At 41.3% G+C, this 18,580-nt stretch overlaps 1 protein-coding gene across 10 annotated transcripts in view; it reads right to left on the minus strand.

Moving 5' to 3' along the window:
* The window catches only part of LOC145542241 (uncharacterized), a 76,908-nt gene that overhangs the window by 25,848 nt on the left and 32,480 nt on the right, over positions 1–18,580 (minus strand). Inside the window, exons 2-7 of one of the 10 annotated variants that reach the window (XR_014079714.1) lie at positions 15,702–15,781; positions 15,089–15,216; positions 14,356–14,594; positions 7,431–7,593; positions 5,306–5,388; positions 4,555–4,849 (exon numbers count right to left, since the gene is read on the minus strand). Coding sequence is in view for 1 of the 10 variants with exons in the window: in XM_081580657.1 (XP_081436783.1) it covers positions 14,356–14,594; positions 14,819–15,021; positions 15,200–15,216; positions 15,702–15,725 (483 nt within the window). In the remaining 9 variants the exon portion in view is untranslated. Of the gene's footprint in view, positions 1–4,554; positions 4,850–5,305; positions 5,389–7,430; positions 7,594–14,355; positions 14,595–14,649; positions 15,022–15,088; positions 15,217–15,701; positions 15,782–18,580 lie in introns of those variants that run through there. The other 9 variants (XR_014079713.1, XR_014079715.1, XR_014079716.1 and 6 more) reach the window with 9 other exon arrangements.

The raw sequence follows: 18,580 nt of genomic DNA on the forward strand, positions 1-18,580 counted from the left end.
ATAGGATTTGATTTTTTTTCCTGCTTGTTTCACTTTTATTTAATAAATCGATGACCTTGTATGAATAAGGTCCCTGAGACACTTTTTCCTCATCTAGAAATGTGCTCAAATTGTGCTCCTCCAAAGCTCCAGTTTTCTGGAAGTGAAGTGAAAGTTGCTCAGTTGTGTCTGACTCTTTGTGACCCCATGGACTATACAGTCCATGGAATTCTCCAGCACAGAATACTGGCGTGAGTAGCCTTTCCCTTCTCCAGGGGATCTTCCCAACCCAGGGATCAAACCCCAGGTCTCCCACATTGTAGGCAGATTCTTTACCAGCTGAGTCACTAGGGAAGCCCAAGAATACTGGAGTGGGTAGCCTATCCCCTCTCCAGCGGATCTTTCTGACCTAGGAATTGAACTGAGGTCTCCTCAACTGCAGGCGGATTCTTTACCAACTGAGCTATGGGTCTTCTGGAATTCCACTTTTTTTTTTTTTTTTTGCTTTTTAAAAAGTATGTTTATCTACTTTGATATCTGAAATACATGAAACATTTTCATAAAATTTGAAAATATTTTCTTTTAAAAAATTTTACTAAATACAGGTTCCGTGTGAAAAAAACTTCAGTGTGAGTTTCAGTGAGAAAAACTTTCTAGATAACTTTGAGGACTTTAAGAAAAACAGTTGAAAATAACTTACAGTTTAAAGTTATTAATAATGTGTTACAAAAGAGTTCCACTACCAAGGGTCACCCAGAAGGACTCACCTGGCAAGACCCCAATCTCCTCCTTAACTTCCAAGTCCTACGGTTCATGATTAGTTTCAAAAATGAAACAAAAGGGGCTCTATTTTTTACAGCTAAAATTTTATAATAATTACAAATGGAATATAACTTTTAAAAATTGTGAATCACTATGTTGTACACCTGAAATGTTTAATATTGTACATCAACTACACCTCAAATTTAAAAAAGAAAAAATATTGCATCTTTATTATCCTGTATACACGTGTGGCATGTTGCAAGTATTGGTTTGGGATTTGTGTACTGATGTTATTCTGTGTACTCCATATACTCTCCTGTTGTGTCGGTTGCTTAACTGAAAATGGTGAAAATACTTAAGGAGTTGGCTGGCCTCTTTGCCTTCAGTTATTGGTTTTACTCCTTTCTTATTTTTTTGGCTAAACCACGCAGCTTGCAGCATGTAAGTTCCCTGACTACTGACTGAACCCAGCCGCTGGCAGTGAAAACACTGAGTAGGAGAGGCTCTATTAAGAAATGTTTCCAAAACACCAGATTGAAGACTTTCCAGCCTCTTCCTCATCTACCATCGGATGAGTCTAGGCTTTCAAGTGTTGCTGAAGTAGGACTTCCTCTGCCTTCTGGTTCCTTCATGTAGAGAGAGACTCTCTGGGGCCAGAATGTCTTCACAGCCTTATCCTGTAAAGCCCCCCACCATTTTTGGTTGTTAAATGTGTTTATTTGCTTGCTTCTTTGTTTTCATGCTGTGTCCTTCTGTGACATGAGGTGCACACCTTTCCTTCTGGGTGGAGGGAGAGTGACAGAGAAAGAGGTGGGTATTCAGGACCACCAATATGGCACCCTTTCAAGCCATATCATTTAATATTTGTTCAATGTCTGTTTAGAGAAGAGCCTGAGCAGTGTGAGGGGGAACGGCTAGAAGGACCTATCTGCTGAGAAGTGTCTTCTGCTTAGTAGATACAATCTTTCTGCAGGAAGACAAAATTCTGCAGTTCATGGAGCACGCCCTCTTGAAAGGCAGCTTGAACATGCCCTCAGGCATGTCACCCTCACCACTTATCAAGTGTTCCCTCATCCACAGAAAGCAGTCTCTTTAAAGGTCAAGAGATTACAGTCTCTCCTCACCTCCTGATAGTTGTCGAGTTTAAGAATTGGCAGGTCTAAATCAGACTGTGCTTGGTAATGCCGGCTGCTTTCAACTTCAGACATAAAGTTGTTGCTCAGTCACTAAGTCGTATCCAACTCTTTACAGCCCCATGGACTGCAGCACATTGGCCTTTCCTGTCCTTCACTATCTCCTGGAGTTTGCTCAACTCATGTCCATTGAGTCAGTGATGCTATCCAATCATCTCGTCCTCTGTTGTTCCTATCTCCTGCCTTCAATCTTCCCCAGCATAAGGGTCTTTTTCAGTGAGTCAGCTCTTTGCATCAGGTTGCCAAAGTATTGGAGTTTCAGCTTCAGCATCAGCCCTTCCAATGAATATTCAGAGTTGATTTCCTTTAGAATTGACTGGTTTGATCTTGCTGTCCAAGGGATTCTCAAGAGTCTTCTCCAATACCACAGTTCAAAAGCATCAGTTCTTCAGCGCTCAGCCTTCTTTATGATCCAACTCTCACATCCATACATGATTACTGGAAAAACCATAGCTGTGACTATACGTACCTTTGTCAGCAAAGTGATGTCTCTGCTTCTTAATACCTTCTATCTAGGTCTGTCACAGTTTTCTTTCCAAGAAGCAAGCAGTTTTCACAGGACTGGAAATGGTCAGTTTTTCATTCCAATCCCAAAGAAAGGCAATGCCAAAGAATGCTCAAACTACCGCACAATTGCACTCATCTCACACGCTAGTAAAGCAATGCTCAAAATTCTCCAAGCCAGGCTTCAACAATACATGAGCCATGAACTTCAAGATGTTCAAGCTGGATTTAGAAAAGGCAGAGGAGCCAGAGATCAAATTGCCAACATCCACTGGATCATTGAAAAAGCAAGTTCAGTTCAGTTCAGTTCAGTCGCTCAGTCGTGTCCGACTCTTTGCGACCCCATGAATTGCAGCACGCCAGGCCCCTGTCCATCACCAACTCCCGGAGTCTACCCAAACCCATGTCCATCGAGTCGGTTATGCCATCCAACCATCTCATCCTCTGTCGTCCCCTTCTCCTCCCGCCCCCAATCCTACCCAGCATTAGGGTCTTTTCCAATGAGTGAAAAAGCAAGAGAGTTCCAGAAAAACATCTTTTTCTGCATTATTGACTATGCCACAGCCTTTGACTGTGTGGATCACAATAAACTGTGGAAAATTCTGAAAGAGGTGGGAATACCAGACCACCTGACCTGCCTCTTGAGATATCTGTATGCAGGTCGGGAAGTAACAGTTAGAAATGGACATGGAACAACAGACTGGTTCCAAATAGGAAAAGGAGTACATCAAGGCTGTATATTGTCACCCTGCTTATATAACTTATATGCAGAGTACATCATGAGAAATGCTGGGCTGGAGGAAGCACAAGCTGGAATCAAGATTTCCAGGAGAAATATCAATAACCTCAGATATGCAGATGACACCACCCTTATGGCAGAAAGTGAAGAACTAAAGGGCCTCTTGATGAAAGTGAAAGAGGAGAGTGAAAAAGTTGGCTTAAAGCTCAACATTCAGAAAACTAAGATCATGGCATCTGGTCCCATCACTTCAAGGCAAATAGATGGGAAACAGTGGAAACAGTGGCTGACTTTCTTTTTTGAGCTCCAAAATCACCGCAGATGGTGGCTGAAGCCATGAAATTAAAAGAAGCTTACTCCTTGGAAGGAAAGTTATAACCAAACTAGACAGCATATTAAAAAGCAGGGACATTACTTTGCCAACAAAGGTCCGTCTAGTCAAGGATATGGTTTTTCCAGTAGTCATGTAGGGATGTGAGAGTTGGCCTATAAAGAAAGCTGAGTACCAAAGAATTGATGCTTTTAAACTGTGTGTTGGAGAAGACTTTTGAGAGTCCCTTGGACTGCAGGGAGATCCAACTAGTTCATCCTAAAGGAGATTGGTCCTGAGTGTTCATTGGAAGGACTGATGTTGAAGCTGAAACTCCAATACTTTGGCCACCTGATGTGAAGAACTGACTCATTTGAAAAGACCCTGATGCTGAGAAAGATTGAAAGAGGGAGGAGAAGGGGTCGACAGAGGAAGAGATGGTTGGATGGCATCACTGACTCAATGGCCATGAGTTTGGGTAAACTCCAGGAGTTGGTGATGGACAGAGAGGCCTGGCATGCTGCAGTCCATGGGGGTGCCAAGAGTCGGACATGACTGAGCAACTGAACTCAACTGAACTGATTGGCCATGAAGTGGTGAGACCGGATGCCATGATCTTCGTTTTTTGAAAGTTGAGTTTTAAGCCAGCGTTTTCACTTTCCTCTTTTATCCTCATCAAAAGGCTCTTTAGTGCCTCCTGGCTTTCTGCCATTGGGGTAGTATCATACGCATATCTAAGGTTGTTGATATTTCTCAGGCAATAAAGTGACTTGTTTTGGTTTAAAGATGACCTACCCAGCCTCACCCCTCCCCTCTCACAGCTTGTATACACCGTGTCTTGTCTGAGGGGATGCAAGCCTTAGAGATGTGGAAAGATGGTGGGCTGTGGGTAAGAGGCCCTATCCAGGCACTTCTGCTCCCTAGGCTTCCAGCCCACTCTCATCCTTGCCATCATGAGCAATTCTCAAAGGATTGCATATTCCCCAGGAGACGAGGAGACAGACATAAAGTGAAAGCAAGTTCCTAGGCTTTTTCCCTTTTGTATTTACCCCAGAGAATTTTGTCACCTGGATTTCTTCCAGAAAGTTCTGCACCTTTAATTATTCCTTCTTGCCCATCAGGAGCAGACCAGGTGCTACTGATAGAAGGTTTAAGGCTTTGTGTTTGCAGCACCCTAACATGAGGCAGCCAGCAGATTTCTTTCAGGGATGAAGGATTCGCTCTCTGTTGACCTGCGTGACCCCTGCCAGCATCTCCCCTCCGGAATGGATGATGAACCGTTTATAGCTGAGATCTCATTTCTTCTCTTCCTTCTTCTTGGATTTCAATTGGGATTGGCATCTTCCCCTGAGTTTCTAGCGGCTGCAAAATAAAACCCCAAAATGGTGTTTCGCCCATTCTGTAGAAGCCAGGTGGCCAAGTCTGGTCATTCCAAGGTGAGTGGCACTTGTGGTGTCAGTGATGCTCATTCTGGGGGTATCACGTATCATCAGAAAATCAGGGGCTTCACCCTCTTTCCAGTGGAAGGGTGGGAGAGTCACCGTCTTTGTGTTAGAACATTTCCAAGTCTTCTCCCCAGGCTCAGTTTATAGAGTGTTTACATTTTAGTATATTGCTCCATTCCCAGTGAAAGTGGCCATCTTTGTTTATTACCAACTTCCACTTTTAGCTGAAACGTGACTCTTCTGAGTTTTATAACCTCATTACATGATATCCTATCATGCAATGCTATAAAGTGAGATGAGATCATGTAAGTTAAAGGGGTCATTCTAAGGAAAGAAAGTATTTGTATTCATACCAAGTTTATATTGGACTCACTTTTTTTTTTTTTTTAAACATTTCAAAAACACTTCATTTGAACCCTTGGCAAGAATGGATAGTGGAGCATTGTGTTTCTCTTTCTGGAAGACAAAATGAAAATGATAGGTAAGATATCAGGACATAGCTTCTGTGAAGAAAAAGGACCAAATGCTCTAAAATTTTCTTCACTTTTGTTTTAGTGATACCAAAGTTTCAGTTAATGTGTATAATTCAATATATCCCTCTCCTTCTCCTGAGACTTTAAATTTAGGGCTTGGTGTTTTGGGAAACCATCATCATGTGCTTTACAATTGTAACTTTATCTTCATATCCAGTGGCACCTGTGTGGTCTTCTTTTTTAAATACGATTTAAAAGTTTTGTTTGAGTGTGTGAGCTCACGTAGTACATACGGCTAGAGAACCAAATGGGAAATTTCTGAGGCAAATGGGCCTTTTGTTTATAAGAGGAAAGGATCAGACTCAATAAACAGATCTCCAGCTCTTGAATAAATCACTCTAAGGGTTGCTGTTGAACCCGAGGTGGAAGATTGGATTAAACCATGTTGATATAGCAATGATATTGAAATACCCTCTCTCCCATTCCCCTTTCTCTTGTGCTATCTCCTTTCATCCATTTGTTCACTGATTAAACAAATATTTATTAATATTCCGGAGAACCAGGCACCAGACAGTCAGATGCCAAATAGACAAGGTCTAAAAACTATTCATCATCCATAAGGTAATAAATAGATGTGTAATCCTTACCATTTCCCAAGTCTACCACCTAAAAATATGTCCAAAATACTTGGTTTTAGTTTTGAGTAAATTCACTCAGCCCACAATTTTGCAGTCACACTTATGAGAGACAAACCCAGTAACACTGTCTGGAAAAACAAGTTCCCCTTCTCACCCTTTCTGATCTAAGATTCTATGACCCAGAGCTTAGATATTAAGGTATAGTCATTTTATCAGACAGAGTACTTATGACAGCAAATAATAGAAAATGCACTTAAATGACAAAGGGTATATATTTACTCATGGGAAGAAAATGCCCAAAGATAGGTTTGGCTTCAGGCATAGATTTTCAACTAGGTCCCTCAGAGACGTTGTATATCTAGAGAAATGTATGAGAATATAATTTCACAACATTTTTGTTATATAACCTACAGTGTCCACGCTTAGCTCTTTCTTGCATTTCAGATCCTAAACAAAAGAAAAACAACAACTAACAATAATTATAAAAGTAAATATGACTCAGAAATTTGATTGAAAAAAGTAGAAAAGAAGAATCAAGCTAAATCATTAATAAAAGTTAGAATATTAAACTGATGGTGTTATTTGTAAAGACTGTGTGTGCGTGTGTGTGTGTTATAATTTCAGGAACAATCCATGTGAACTATACATTCTACTTTATGGAAATTATCTATATCACACTTGCTAGATGGATTAACGGTTTATAAAAAAAAATCTGTTAGTTTTACTTCCTAAAGTTCATTTTTCCTTGTGCTGTCATATAATAGTTCATCTTCAATAAGTATCTGTAATGTGCGACCAGAACCTCTGAGGACCAGGCATATAATTTATAACCATAATGGAAATGGCATGCTTAGCAGTGATAGTCAGGGGACCCTTGCGTGTTTGGAGGAAAGGAGAAGTTATATCACCCATGAAAAGGCTAATGAGATAGGCAGATTTCAGGGGAAAATGATCTTATTGTCCTGGTCTTAGACGTTGTTCTACCAGTGAGACTCGTGTCTGATACATAATGATTCCAGCATGTTCTAAGTATAACGTTATATGGCGTACAAGGCAAGCTATGCAGAAGTCAGAGCCCTCACCAATAAATGCCAGCTTCATTGCTAAGTCATTTCAGTCGTGTCCGACTCGCTGTGACCCCACAGACTAAGCCCCAGCCTCATTGGATGCCTAATTATGTCACCTTCCCTACCAGGACACACCCCCAGGGACTAGTTTTCGGTTTGAAATCTCAGTCTCTGGTCCCCAACTCTCAGCATAGTCTTTAGCTCTTGTCTTCTGCAATTCAGGAAATGTTTGTATATTTGGCAGTTGGAAATGCAATTCTGAAGCTCAGGAGAGGTTGCAGGGCAAAGAATAGAGATCTGAGAGTTGAAACACGTCTAACCCAGGTTGGACTGTTTTACAAGGCCATCCTGACCCCGTTCCTCCTCTTTACTCAGCAGCTGGGAGTCAACCATCTTGAAGCAGGTGGAGCGGAAGGATGCCATTGGTCCTCTTCCAGCCAGCAATTACTCCCCTTTGTATCCAGATGTTGCTGCAATACATGACTGTTTCAAAATGACCAGAGAATTTGTTATTGTTTCAAGTTTTTCTAAAACTTTTAGGATCTTAAACTGAAAGTGTTCCCCAAGCTTACAATGTGTGAGCTGGTGGGACACAGGAACTAATGGGGGTGGGGGTGGGAGGAAGGGGCATTTGGGATACATTAGAAATTCAATATCAGCTTTGTGAAGTTGTTAATAATTAGCCACAGCTTTTGTCTCTACCCCTGCAGCTAGTGACATGAAAGTGCTTAGGTTTCTAAAAAACAGATTAAGCTTACTAAATGTATTAAGTAACAAGGTTTTTAATCAACAGCTTATTGATTCCAGCAGGACAGTTGTGAGAGCAAAGAGCTCTGAATGTTGGTGGAATGAATTTGTAGCCTAGTTCACTGGTACTTAAAAAAATCAAAGTAAGAAATATTTTAGAGGAAATTAATTCTACCCTCCCCCACCCCCACCTTTGGTAATAACTCCATGATAAGTGAAAAAGTTACCATATTATTCAAAATAATACTCTAAGACTAACTTTGTGCCTCTCTTTCTTTCCCCTCTTTTCTGATTTACATTTTAGATAAAAGAGGTTAATGATGTGTTACTTTTAGAATCACTATTCAGTAAGCATTTCTTGAGATTTTCAATTTGAAATAATATTCTAAGAGAACCCACCAAAATAACTGAAAACTCAGAAATAAAATTTGCAACCATACTAAAATTGACGAGAAACAGGATGTCTGAAATCTATAAGCAACACAATGCTTGAAACTTGAAGGATTATTCTTTAACTATGAAGAACTGAATTGAGAAAGACAAGTGCTGGCTTTTCCACATAAAGCACAGTCCTCCTGCAAACAGATTGGAAATTCAGGGCCATACTGATCAGAACACCAGATGGCCAACCCCTTATCAAGCGGGTTTTACTTTCTGAGACTTTTTCACCATTGGTCACCATGTTTATCCTGGGCCACTGCCTACATTCATCCTGCATGGACTCCATGTATTTCTAAACAAGTCATCAGCAGATTATGTTTCTGAAATAAAATGACATTTTCACCCACAACTGTGTTTCTACAAAGGCAAAGGGATTTCATTTTAAATGACTCTCTTCTTGCTGAAACTAGAGCATATCAACAGCTGGGAGACTCATGGAGTCCTGCGGTCCATTTGTTTAGGGATGGTAAACATCTGCCTTGCAGCACCGATTTCCACTTAAAATTTGGGCCAGTGCCTAAACACTTCGTTTTCCAAACACATGCCACAAATCATCGTTTAGAGAGCTACAGTTTTACATTTACCTTGGAGATCAGTCAGTAGTTCCCTATGGCGATCTCCAAGGTGCCATTCGCAAATGTACCTTTGTGGAAATAGAAGATACATCAAGAATTTCATGCTGTTACCAAATATGAATACTTTTTTAATCCTTTCCTTCTTTCTTTCTTTCATGTTTGGTTGTGCTAGGTTTTCGCTGCTGCACACGGGCTTTCTCTAGTTGCAGAGAGTGGGGGCTACCCTCTAACTGTGGTGCGTGGGCTTCTGTTGTTGCAGAGAACAGACTCTAGGCACACCAGCTTCAGCGGCTGTGACATGTGGGCTTAGCGGCTCCTTAGAATATGTGGGATATTCCAAGACTAGGGACTGAACCTGTGCCCCCTGCATTGGCAGCCAGATTATTATCCACTGCATCACCAGGGAAGTTCCCAAATACTTTAAATTCGGCATTTGGATACTGCTGTCATGAAAAATGGAGTTTGTGCAACTACCTACCAGGGCCATGTTGGGGGTTTCAGTTTTGGGGTTTTGATTCTGATCAAAAGTTGGGGACAGCATTGAAAAAAAAACAAAAAACAAACCTTAGGCAAGGTAGAAAGGATACTGTGCCATAACGTTACACTAGATTTCTTTGCGGTTTAAAAAAAACCCATGATTGCCTTCAGGAGCCATGAAGACAAAGAGAATAATTTCTGTCGTAGAAGAAAACACAGTTTTATGAGGTCTCTGAGGCGAACTGGGGAATTCTCTTTTGGGGGGACTGAGGTAAACATGGGCTTTGCAGGTGGCTCATTGGTAAAGAAACTGCTTGCCAATCCAGGTGACACAGCAGACATGGGTTCAATCCCTGAGTGAGGAAGAGGGGAAATAGCAACGCACTCCAGTATTCTTGCCTGAAAAATCCCATGGACAGAAGAGCCTGGGGGCTATAATCAACAGGGTCGTAAAGAGTTGGATATGACTGAGTATGCATGCATAGGTACTCTTGATATTTTACAGTTTAATAATTCCCAGTGGAAATCAGTTCTGGACCTCCAGTTCTATCTTTATTTGGCTTCTGAGTTTTGTGTTTCTCGAGAGCTATATCTTTTTCTTAAACACAAGAAAACTTAACATAAGTTTATAGTTGCCAAGTGAACAATTATTTCCTTAAATCGTTATTGGAAATTTTTATCATACTCATGCTAGAAGTTCAGGTAGCCCTTGACAGTAGTTAGTGATGGTTCTCTGGACATCTGTGTTGGTTACAAAGAATGTGACAGCCATGCCTGGCTCATTAGGTGGTGATGAAATCCCTCGTCTCTTCCCATCCCAACTCCCCTGCACACAGATAGACACACCACACAATACACTTAAGAATTCTTAAGCAAGAAAACCCAAATACTTGGGGGAGGGAGAGAAGAAGGAAGGAAGGGAAGAAAAAGGAAGAAATGTCCTTGAAGGCAGAAAAAAATAAATATACTTAGCACATGTAGCATAGAAAACTAACAATCAAATCAGATTTCAAACACATATATTTGAGTAAAACTGGAAATAAATAACTAGGTGAGAGGATTTAGGTTTCATTTTCAAAATAGTAAAAAATTACATATCACTAAAGTGTACATATTCAGTAAAATGAACCAGACACCTTCAGATAAGTGATAAGTGATAGTTGTTACAAAGGTAGAAGAGAAGAAAGAGCAATTGATTTCAAAAGAAAGGATTGCGAAATCTTCATGCAATAACTAAGGAATGGAAGAGCCAAAGCAACTAAATTTTACTGAGTATGTGCAAAAATCTACACTAGATATTTTCATAGGCATTAACAGTAACACATTTACTAAAGGGCATTTTTTTTCTAAGATCTGTCTTATGGATTGAAAGAATTTAGTCAGGAGAAAGGACTTCTCAGGTAGTTCAGTGGTAAAGAACCCATTTGCCAATGCAGAAGACACAGCAGATGTGGGTTCGATCCCCAGGTCCAGGAAGATGCCCTGGAGGAGGAAATGGCAACCCTCTCCAGTATTCTTGCCTGAAGAATCCCATGGACAAAGGAGCCTGACAGGCTACAGTCCATGGGGTCGCAAAGAGTTTGAAAAAACTTAGCAAATAAACAACAATTAGGACAAAGGGGATAATGGTGGCCTGGGAGGAGGACAGTGCATCAGTGAAAATATTTTAAAATCTACTGTTCAGGAAGGAAAATCGGATTTGTTTGCATTATAGGTCTATAGAAGCTTTGTTCTTTTTTGGAAATGTAAACCAAAAGGTGGGCGATAGTGTAATTTGCAATTTATGTCTATCCAGCATCTTTGAACATGCATCCTAGTTTTGGCTTATTTTTCACACTAAGCAATATGCCTAAGGTAGAATCCAGAATACTTGCATCTTCACCTAAATTTGTGGCAAGGATACAGATGGCAGATGGGGTAAGGGGTCTAGGTTTTACCAATTAAAATCATGAAGACGACCTCGGAAGCCAGAAGCAATTTCAAGAAAAGTCAAAAGTGATGCCCATGCAGTCGCGTCCTAGCAGGCATGATGCAGTGTGTCCAGCTCCTCCAGACAGCAGTCCTAGGACTCTTGGCATTCAGCCTGGAGTTATGTATTTTCATACCTTTCATAAGACAGACTCTGGCTCTCCTGGAGAGTCTCAAAACTACTTAAAATCCTTTAATAAATGCTTCTGCTTAAAGAAAGCATTGAGGATTATTTCATCTACAAATAGAAACCTCAAATTGTATATATTATTCTTGCATAGCAGAACATAAAATAGTTGCTTAAAAATGTGCTTTTCGATTTTTAAAAAATGCGTGTGTAACAAAATACACAAAAAAATGATATTTGGGTGGGGGGGGGGGACTTCCCTCGTGGTCCAGTGTGGGTTAAGACCCCACACTCCCAATGCAGAGGGGACCGGCTTCAATCCCTGGTCAGGGAATAGATCCCACACGCCACACCTAAGACTTCCCATGCCGCGGTTACAGACCTTGTGTGCCACAGTGAAGATCCCATATGTTGCAAAACAGACTCGGCATGGCAAAATTAAAAAAATAACAACAAGTTTTAAAAACTTGTAGAATTCTGAGTGGCATGATTTCATTGTTGTTTTGTTGGTTTTCACTAAATTTTAATTTCATATCATTATAGACTCACCTAAAGCTTTAAGAAATAATGTAGAGAGATCTCTTCTACTCTTCACCCAGTTTCCCCTACAGATAGCTTTTGCAAAACTACAGTACAACATCATGACCAGGATACTAACAACCAAACAGCCAGTAATCTTTTTGGTACTGGCTCTTTTCGCTAAGCATCAAGCCCCAGACACTCATGATTTGCGCAAGTCAATAGTCTCTGTTTTTTCCTGCCGAGTAGTGTTATATTTCACGGTATGGATGGACCACATTTTAATCATTCACCTGCTGAAGGACACCTGGGTCGTTTCCACTTTGGGAATATTACAGATAAAACTGCTGCAGTCTTTCAATGCGCATCATTTTGTACATAAACATCAGTTGTCATTTTTCTGGGATAAATGCTCAAGAGTGTAGTCTCTGGGTTGGATAATCATTCTGTTTAGTTTTATAAGAAACAGCTCAACTGTTTGCCAGAGTGGCAATACCGTTTTACATTCTCACCCACGATGCATGAGAGATAGTTCCTCTACACACTAACCAGGCTGTGATGTTGGCAGTGTTCTATGTTAGCCATTCTGATATGTATGCCGTGGTATCTCATTCTGGCTTTATTGTGCAAAACCTGGGCCCAGTCATCTCTTTATCCCTCTCTGTCTACTCTCCCCAGCTCTATGCTCCAGCCACTGAAGTTTTAACCATTTCTTAATCTTTCACTTTTCCCTGGTGGCTCAGTGGTAAAGAATCTGCCTGCCAATGCAAGAGTGCAGGAGACGTGGGTTTGATACCTGGGTCAGGAAGATCCTCTGGTGGAGGACATGGCAACCCACTCCAGCATTCTTGCCCAGAGAATCCCATGGACAGAGGAGCCTGGTGGGATACAATCCATGAGGTTGCAAAGAGTTGGACACGACTGAGTACGCACACACACAGGTGTTTTCTAAAGGAGGAATGGACTTGGAGGGGAGACAGAGAAAGACAAATACTGTGTGATGTCATTTATATGTGGAATCTAAAAAATGCAACAGACGAGCGGAGAAGGCAATGGCACCCCACTCCAGTACTCTTGCCTGGAAAATCCCATGGACGGAGGAGCCTGGTAGGCTACAGTCCTTGGGGTCGCGCAGAGTCGGACATGACTGAGCGACTTCACTTTCACTTTTCACTTTCATGCATTGGAGAAGGAAATGGCAACCCACTCCAGTGTTCTTGCCTGGAGAATCCCAGGGACAGCGGAGCCTGGTGGGCTGCCGTCTATGGGGTCGCACAGAGTCGGACACAACTGAAGCAACTTAGCAGCAGCAGTGAATATAATGAAAAAGAAGCAGACTCACAGATATAGAGAACAAACTAGTGGCTACCAGTGTGGAGAGTGGGGAGGGAGGGCAGTATAAGGGTCAGGGATTAAGAGGTACAAACTATTAGGTATAAAATAAGCTACAAGGATATATTGTACAACATGGGGAATATAGTTAATATTTTATAATAACTGTAAATGGAGTATAACCTTTGAAAAGTATGAATCACTATATTGTACACTTGTCACTTCAATAGTATTGTACAGCAACTATACTTCAATTAAAAGTATATACTCCAGGGGATCTTCCCGACTCAGGGATCGAACGCATGTCTCTTGTGTCTCCTGTATTGACAGGCAGATTCTTTACCACGAAGCCACCTGGGAAGGCCTTGAAAAACACCTACTCAGCCTCAGATCTCAGCTCAAGGATCACTCCCTCTCGGATGCCTGTCCTCATTCTTCCTTATCCCTGACAGAATCAATGCTAACCTTCTTTGTGAACTCCCTGAAACTCTAGCATCCTTCAGGCCCTGTAGAGGTCCTGGGCTCTGCTGCTGGTCCAAGGAGCAGGGAGCATGTGTTTCTTTACGTCATTCTCAACCTAAAACAATACCCATCTCACTCTATCAAAGGCCCTTGGTAGTGCTTTCCGCAAATATAGAGTCCAGGCAGAGAATCTGGGTTTCCCCCAACATTAACGCCAGTTACTGTCCCAACATCAAGCTCTGTAACTATGGGCCATGCAGAGGACAGCATGGCACATACTCTCAGGGAGGGAGACAACACTCTGCAGGATTTTCAAATGATCTTCAAAGTGGGAACAAGTGAGGGACTCCCCTGGTGGTCCAGTGGTTAAGCATTTGCCTTGCAATGCAGGGAATGTGGGTGTGATCCCTGGTCTGGGAACTAAGATTCCACTTGCTGTGGATAAACTAAGCCATTACTGAGCCCTCACGTCACCATTAGAGTGTCTGTGTTCTGGATCCAGTATGATGGAACAAAGATCCCAAGTGCCGTAACTAAGACTCGACACAGCCAAATAAATAAGTATTAAAACACACACACACACACAACAGGGCTTACCTGGTGGCTCAGTGTTAAAGAATCCACCTGCCAACGTGGGAAACAGGCTCGATCCTTGGTCCAGAAAGATCTCACATGCTGTGGAGCAGCTAAGCCCACGAGCCACAACCACGGAGCCTGTGCTCCAGAGCCCAGGAGTAAGAAGGGAAGCTGCCACAATGAGAAGCCCACAACTAGTGAGCAGCCCCCACTCTGCACAATTACAGAAAAGCCCATACAGCAACGACAGCCCAGCACAGCTGAAAATAAATAAATAAATAAAATATAAACATTTAAACACACACACACAAATGATTTGTCCTTGAAATGTATATTCACATATTGCCTTAATTCTGTCCCTGCAAAATTTCTACAAGATGGGTATGGGTTTATCATCATTTTACTAATTAGGAAACTGAGGCCCCAGCACTGACTAAGATCATTGCTAATAAGAGGCAGAGCTGTGCTTCCCACCCATGTCCACCTGATTCCAAAGCCCATTTGTTTTTTCTTTGCCACACTGTCTTCTGCCCTGGAATTGACTCTCCTTGAAAAGTGAGACGTAGCCCAGGCCACCGAAACTTCTTGAGTATCAGAAACACATAAAACAATTCTCCATGGTTGCCTGTCTTGAACGGTGATACCATTATCCTCTTACGGATCGATGGGTATGAAATCGGATCCAGCCTGGGAGCGGGAGAAAGAAAAGAAAGGGACGATCTGGCTCTAAGCTCGGCAAGACACAAAAACTTACTGGGGTTCTGTAGAGGTCTGTTCAAGTCTGAGTATATTCTGTCATTTGGCAAGAATTAAATAGAGCCTTGTGTCTTCGAAGATGATTCTGTTACCTTCAGGATTAGGTTACCTGTCATTATATTTAACCTATGGGAAAAAACCAACACAAAGCTGTGTTAAAGATGTAATAGAAAACATATAATAAAGAGCCCTCGTGTCAGAGAGACACAAGTTTCCCACAGAGAGCTGGTGCTGAATGAAGTCTTTCTGCTTCTGCCTCGCCTCCCCGAGGGGAATGCAGCTTCGGAGGCCCAAAGGGATGCAAATAAAACAGCTCTGGACCCCCGGACAGATACAGGTGCTCTGGTCTTATTCATCCATGAGGTGACTGCACAGAGGGGTGCAGGAAGAAGAGAGGGGAGTTCAGAGCGGACCTTATCTTGCTTAATCTGTTAGAATTCCAGAAGGCCCTGGGGAACCCGAGATTCCTAGACTTTTTCCCTTCTCACGTTTCCTCCTGGAAACCCCTCCAGCTGGCGAGATGCTAAAATAAGGACAATTTAGCTAGCTGGTTAATGAAGTCCATATGCAATTGTTAGAAACATAACTGACACTTCAGACTTGGGACCTACATTTTCTTTGTGAGGTCTTCTCATGCCCGGCGCGGCTGCCTGCTGCGATCACTTCTGTTTTCCAAGCTTCTTGGCCCTGGCTGGAATTAAAAGTAGACGCTTGATGTGCTAATGTCGGGTTAGAATAATACCTATCTGTTATGCTGATTAAATAAAATAACATTTGTAAAGCAATGTGCCAGACACAAGGTGGACACTGTCTAAATCAGACTGTATTTACAGCCTGACCCCTACCCAGCTTCTCCAGGCTCCTTACTCAAGTCTTCATCCGGCCCCTCGGAGAAGGCAACGGCACCCCACTCCAGTACTCTTGCCTGGAAAATCCCATGGACGGAGGAGCCTGGTAGGCTACAGTCCATGAGGTCGCGAAGAGTCGGACATGACTGAGCGACTTCACTTTTCCTTTTCCCTTTCATGCATTGGAGAAGGAAATGGCAACCCACTCCAGTGTTCTTACCTGGAGAATCCCAGGGACGGGGGAGCCTGGTGGGCTGCCATCTATGGGGTCGCAAAGAGTCGGACATGACTGAAGCGACTTAGTAGCAGCAACAGCAGCATCCAGCCCCTAAGGCCCAGCCCAGCACAACTTACTGTCTGTCTGCACTGAGATGGTTGTTGTTCCCAGCCTAACAGCCTCCCACAGAGAATGCTGTGTGGACCCATGATTCATCTCCAGAACAATAAACTCAAGATACGTGAGGGTCTGAGAACAGTCTCCATGAACTTGGACCCTCTCTGTAATACATAACCCTTTTGACTTTGGGGGATAGAGTTGGCACTCAATAAATGGTTGTCAAATGAATGAACACATAAAGAAATCAGACTGCATCCCTCATATATCAGTTTTCAAGTCATTTAAATCATCCAAGACAATTTCCCTGAAAATTACAGGTTGGCTTAATCCACAGGGTAGGACATAGACAGCTTGAGCCAGCAACCTGGCTGTATTCTTTCTGTCTTCCACCTTCCTGGCACCCAGAGGTTGATGCAACCATCACTCCTCTAGAATAAAATACTCATTTACAGAAACAAAATAAATAAAACACATAGAAATAAACTTCAGAAAATGCAATCTCTCAAAGCCAAATGTCAAATGTCATATGATATTGCTTATATGTAGAATCTAGAAAAGTGGTATGAATGAACTTACTTACAAAACAGAAATAGTCATAGATATAGAAAACAACATTGTTAATCAACTATACTCTGATCTAAAAAGTTAAAGAGAGAGAGAGAGAGATTGTGTTATCAATATAAATAGCCTATTAGTTGAATTTGGTACAAGATCAGCAAGCTTTGGGGCTTCCCTGGTGGCTCAGTGGTAAAGAACCTGCCTGACAATGTAGGAGAAGCACAGGTTTGATCCTTGGGTTGGGAAGATCCCCTGGAGAAGGAAGTGACAACCCATTCCAGTATTCTTGCCAGGGAAATCCCATGGACAGAGGAGCCTGATGGGCTACAGTCCCTGGGGTTGCAAAGAGTCAGACGCAACTTAGCGGTTAAACAACAGCAGCAAGTTTTAACGAATTGTTCCTTTGTCACTGCCCAATCCAACTACTTTGAACTTCTTACAAAATAAACACAAAATAAACAAATAACTAAATTAAGTGCATGTTGAATTTAATATTATTTCAGCCCCAGCACTGACGTGTTTTTCACCTCAAAATGTCTTAATTTCCTGCCTCACCTGCATCGCACCTGTGAACCCAGAAGCACATTATCTATCTTAACCCTCAAACACTTAATTCATACAAAATAAATTACGCCTACTTCTTAAGCATAAAAAAACCCCACCACTTGCAGACCTCACTTGTGGACATTATTTAATGAGAATTTAGAGGTGCCAAAATCCTTCCTCTTATAAACCTTTGAAAATATATTAATAAAATTACACATTAATAACCATTTTATCCTGAACTCATAAACATTTTAGGAAATACAGATTAGCAAAATAAATAAATCAAAAGTAATCCAAATCCTGCTATGTATTCAATATTATTATGTATGCATATCTTCCTGGACTTTAGGTGCATGAATATTTATCACTAGATTATCTCATATAAATCTACATTCCAAATGTATATAACAATTTTTAATTTTCTTTTATCATTTCAGAGGACATCAAGTCTTTCCAGGTCATGAAAAGTTTACAATCTCTTTTTTTTTTTAGTAAAAGACTCAAAAGGCAAGATTTTTAATTTATTTAAATATATATGTTTCATAGAATGTTTAATCCAAACTTACAAGTAGGTAAACCTTCTTCCATAATCTTAGAGCTATAATTTTTATTTCTACAATTATAATCGGATCCATTACTATTTAACCTTATCATATACACTTATTGCCATATACACTGTAAATGCTTGATGCAATCTCAGTTAAATGGCATAGAACAGCAAAATAATAGATGCAGATATAGGTGCAAAGATCATCATGTATGCGTATATGAGGACATACATGTATAAATATATAGGTACAAAATATAAATATTATTTAATATATGTATATAGAGACAAATCTGTTTACATATACTGTGTAAAGCTAGGCTTTACTTTAAATAATCAAGCCATTAATCTTTTATAGTGTCCATTTGTCCTTGTGATTAAAGTTCTATGCATATTTTAAAATACAGAATGACTGTAGCCTTTTCAATATATTTTAAACCCATCTAACTGCTTTTGGCACCTGCTGGGGAAAAGGCATTTTAGGTGTTACCAAGATGGATCAAAAACAGATGCTGCCAGGGGCTCTCGGTCAACTCTGAGACAGGTGTGGGCACAAAGACTTCTGAGAGATAAAGTGTTATAATTATTATACCAAATGCTAGAAAAGCAAGAAGAAAGCAACCATACCCTCTGGAAGTAGAGAGAAGGATCAAG

This window comes from Giraffa tippelskirchi, chromosome 3, assembly GCF_054371585.1.
Source record: "Giraffa tippelskirchi isolate mGirTip1 chromosome 3, T2T-mGirTip1v1.2.pri, whole genome shotgun sequence".
Taxonomy (NCBI): domain Eukaryota; kingdom Metazoa; phylum Chordata; class Mammalia; order Artiodactyla; family Giraffidae; genus Giraffa; species Giraffa tippelskirchi.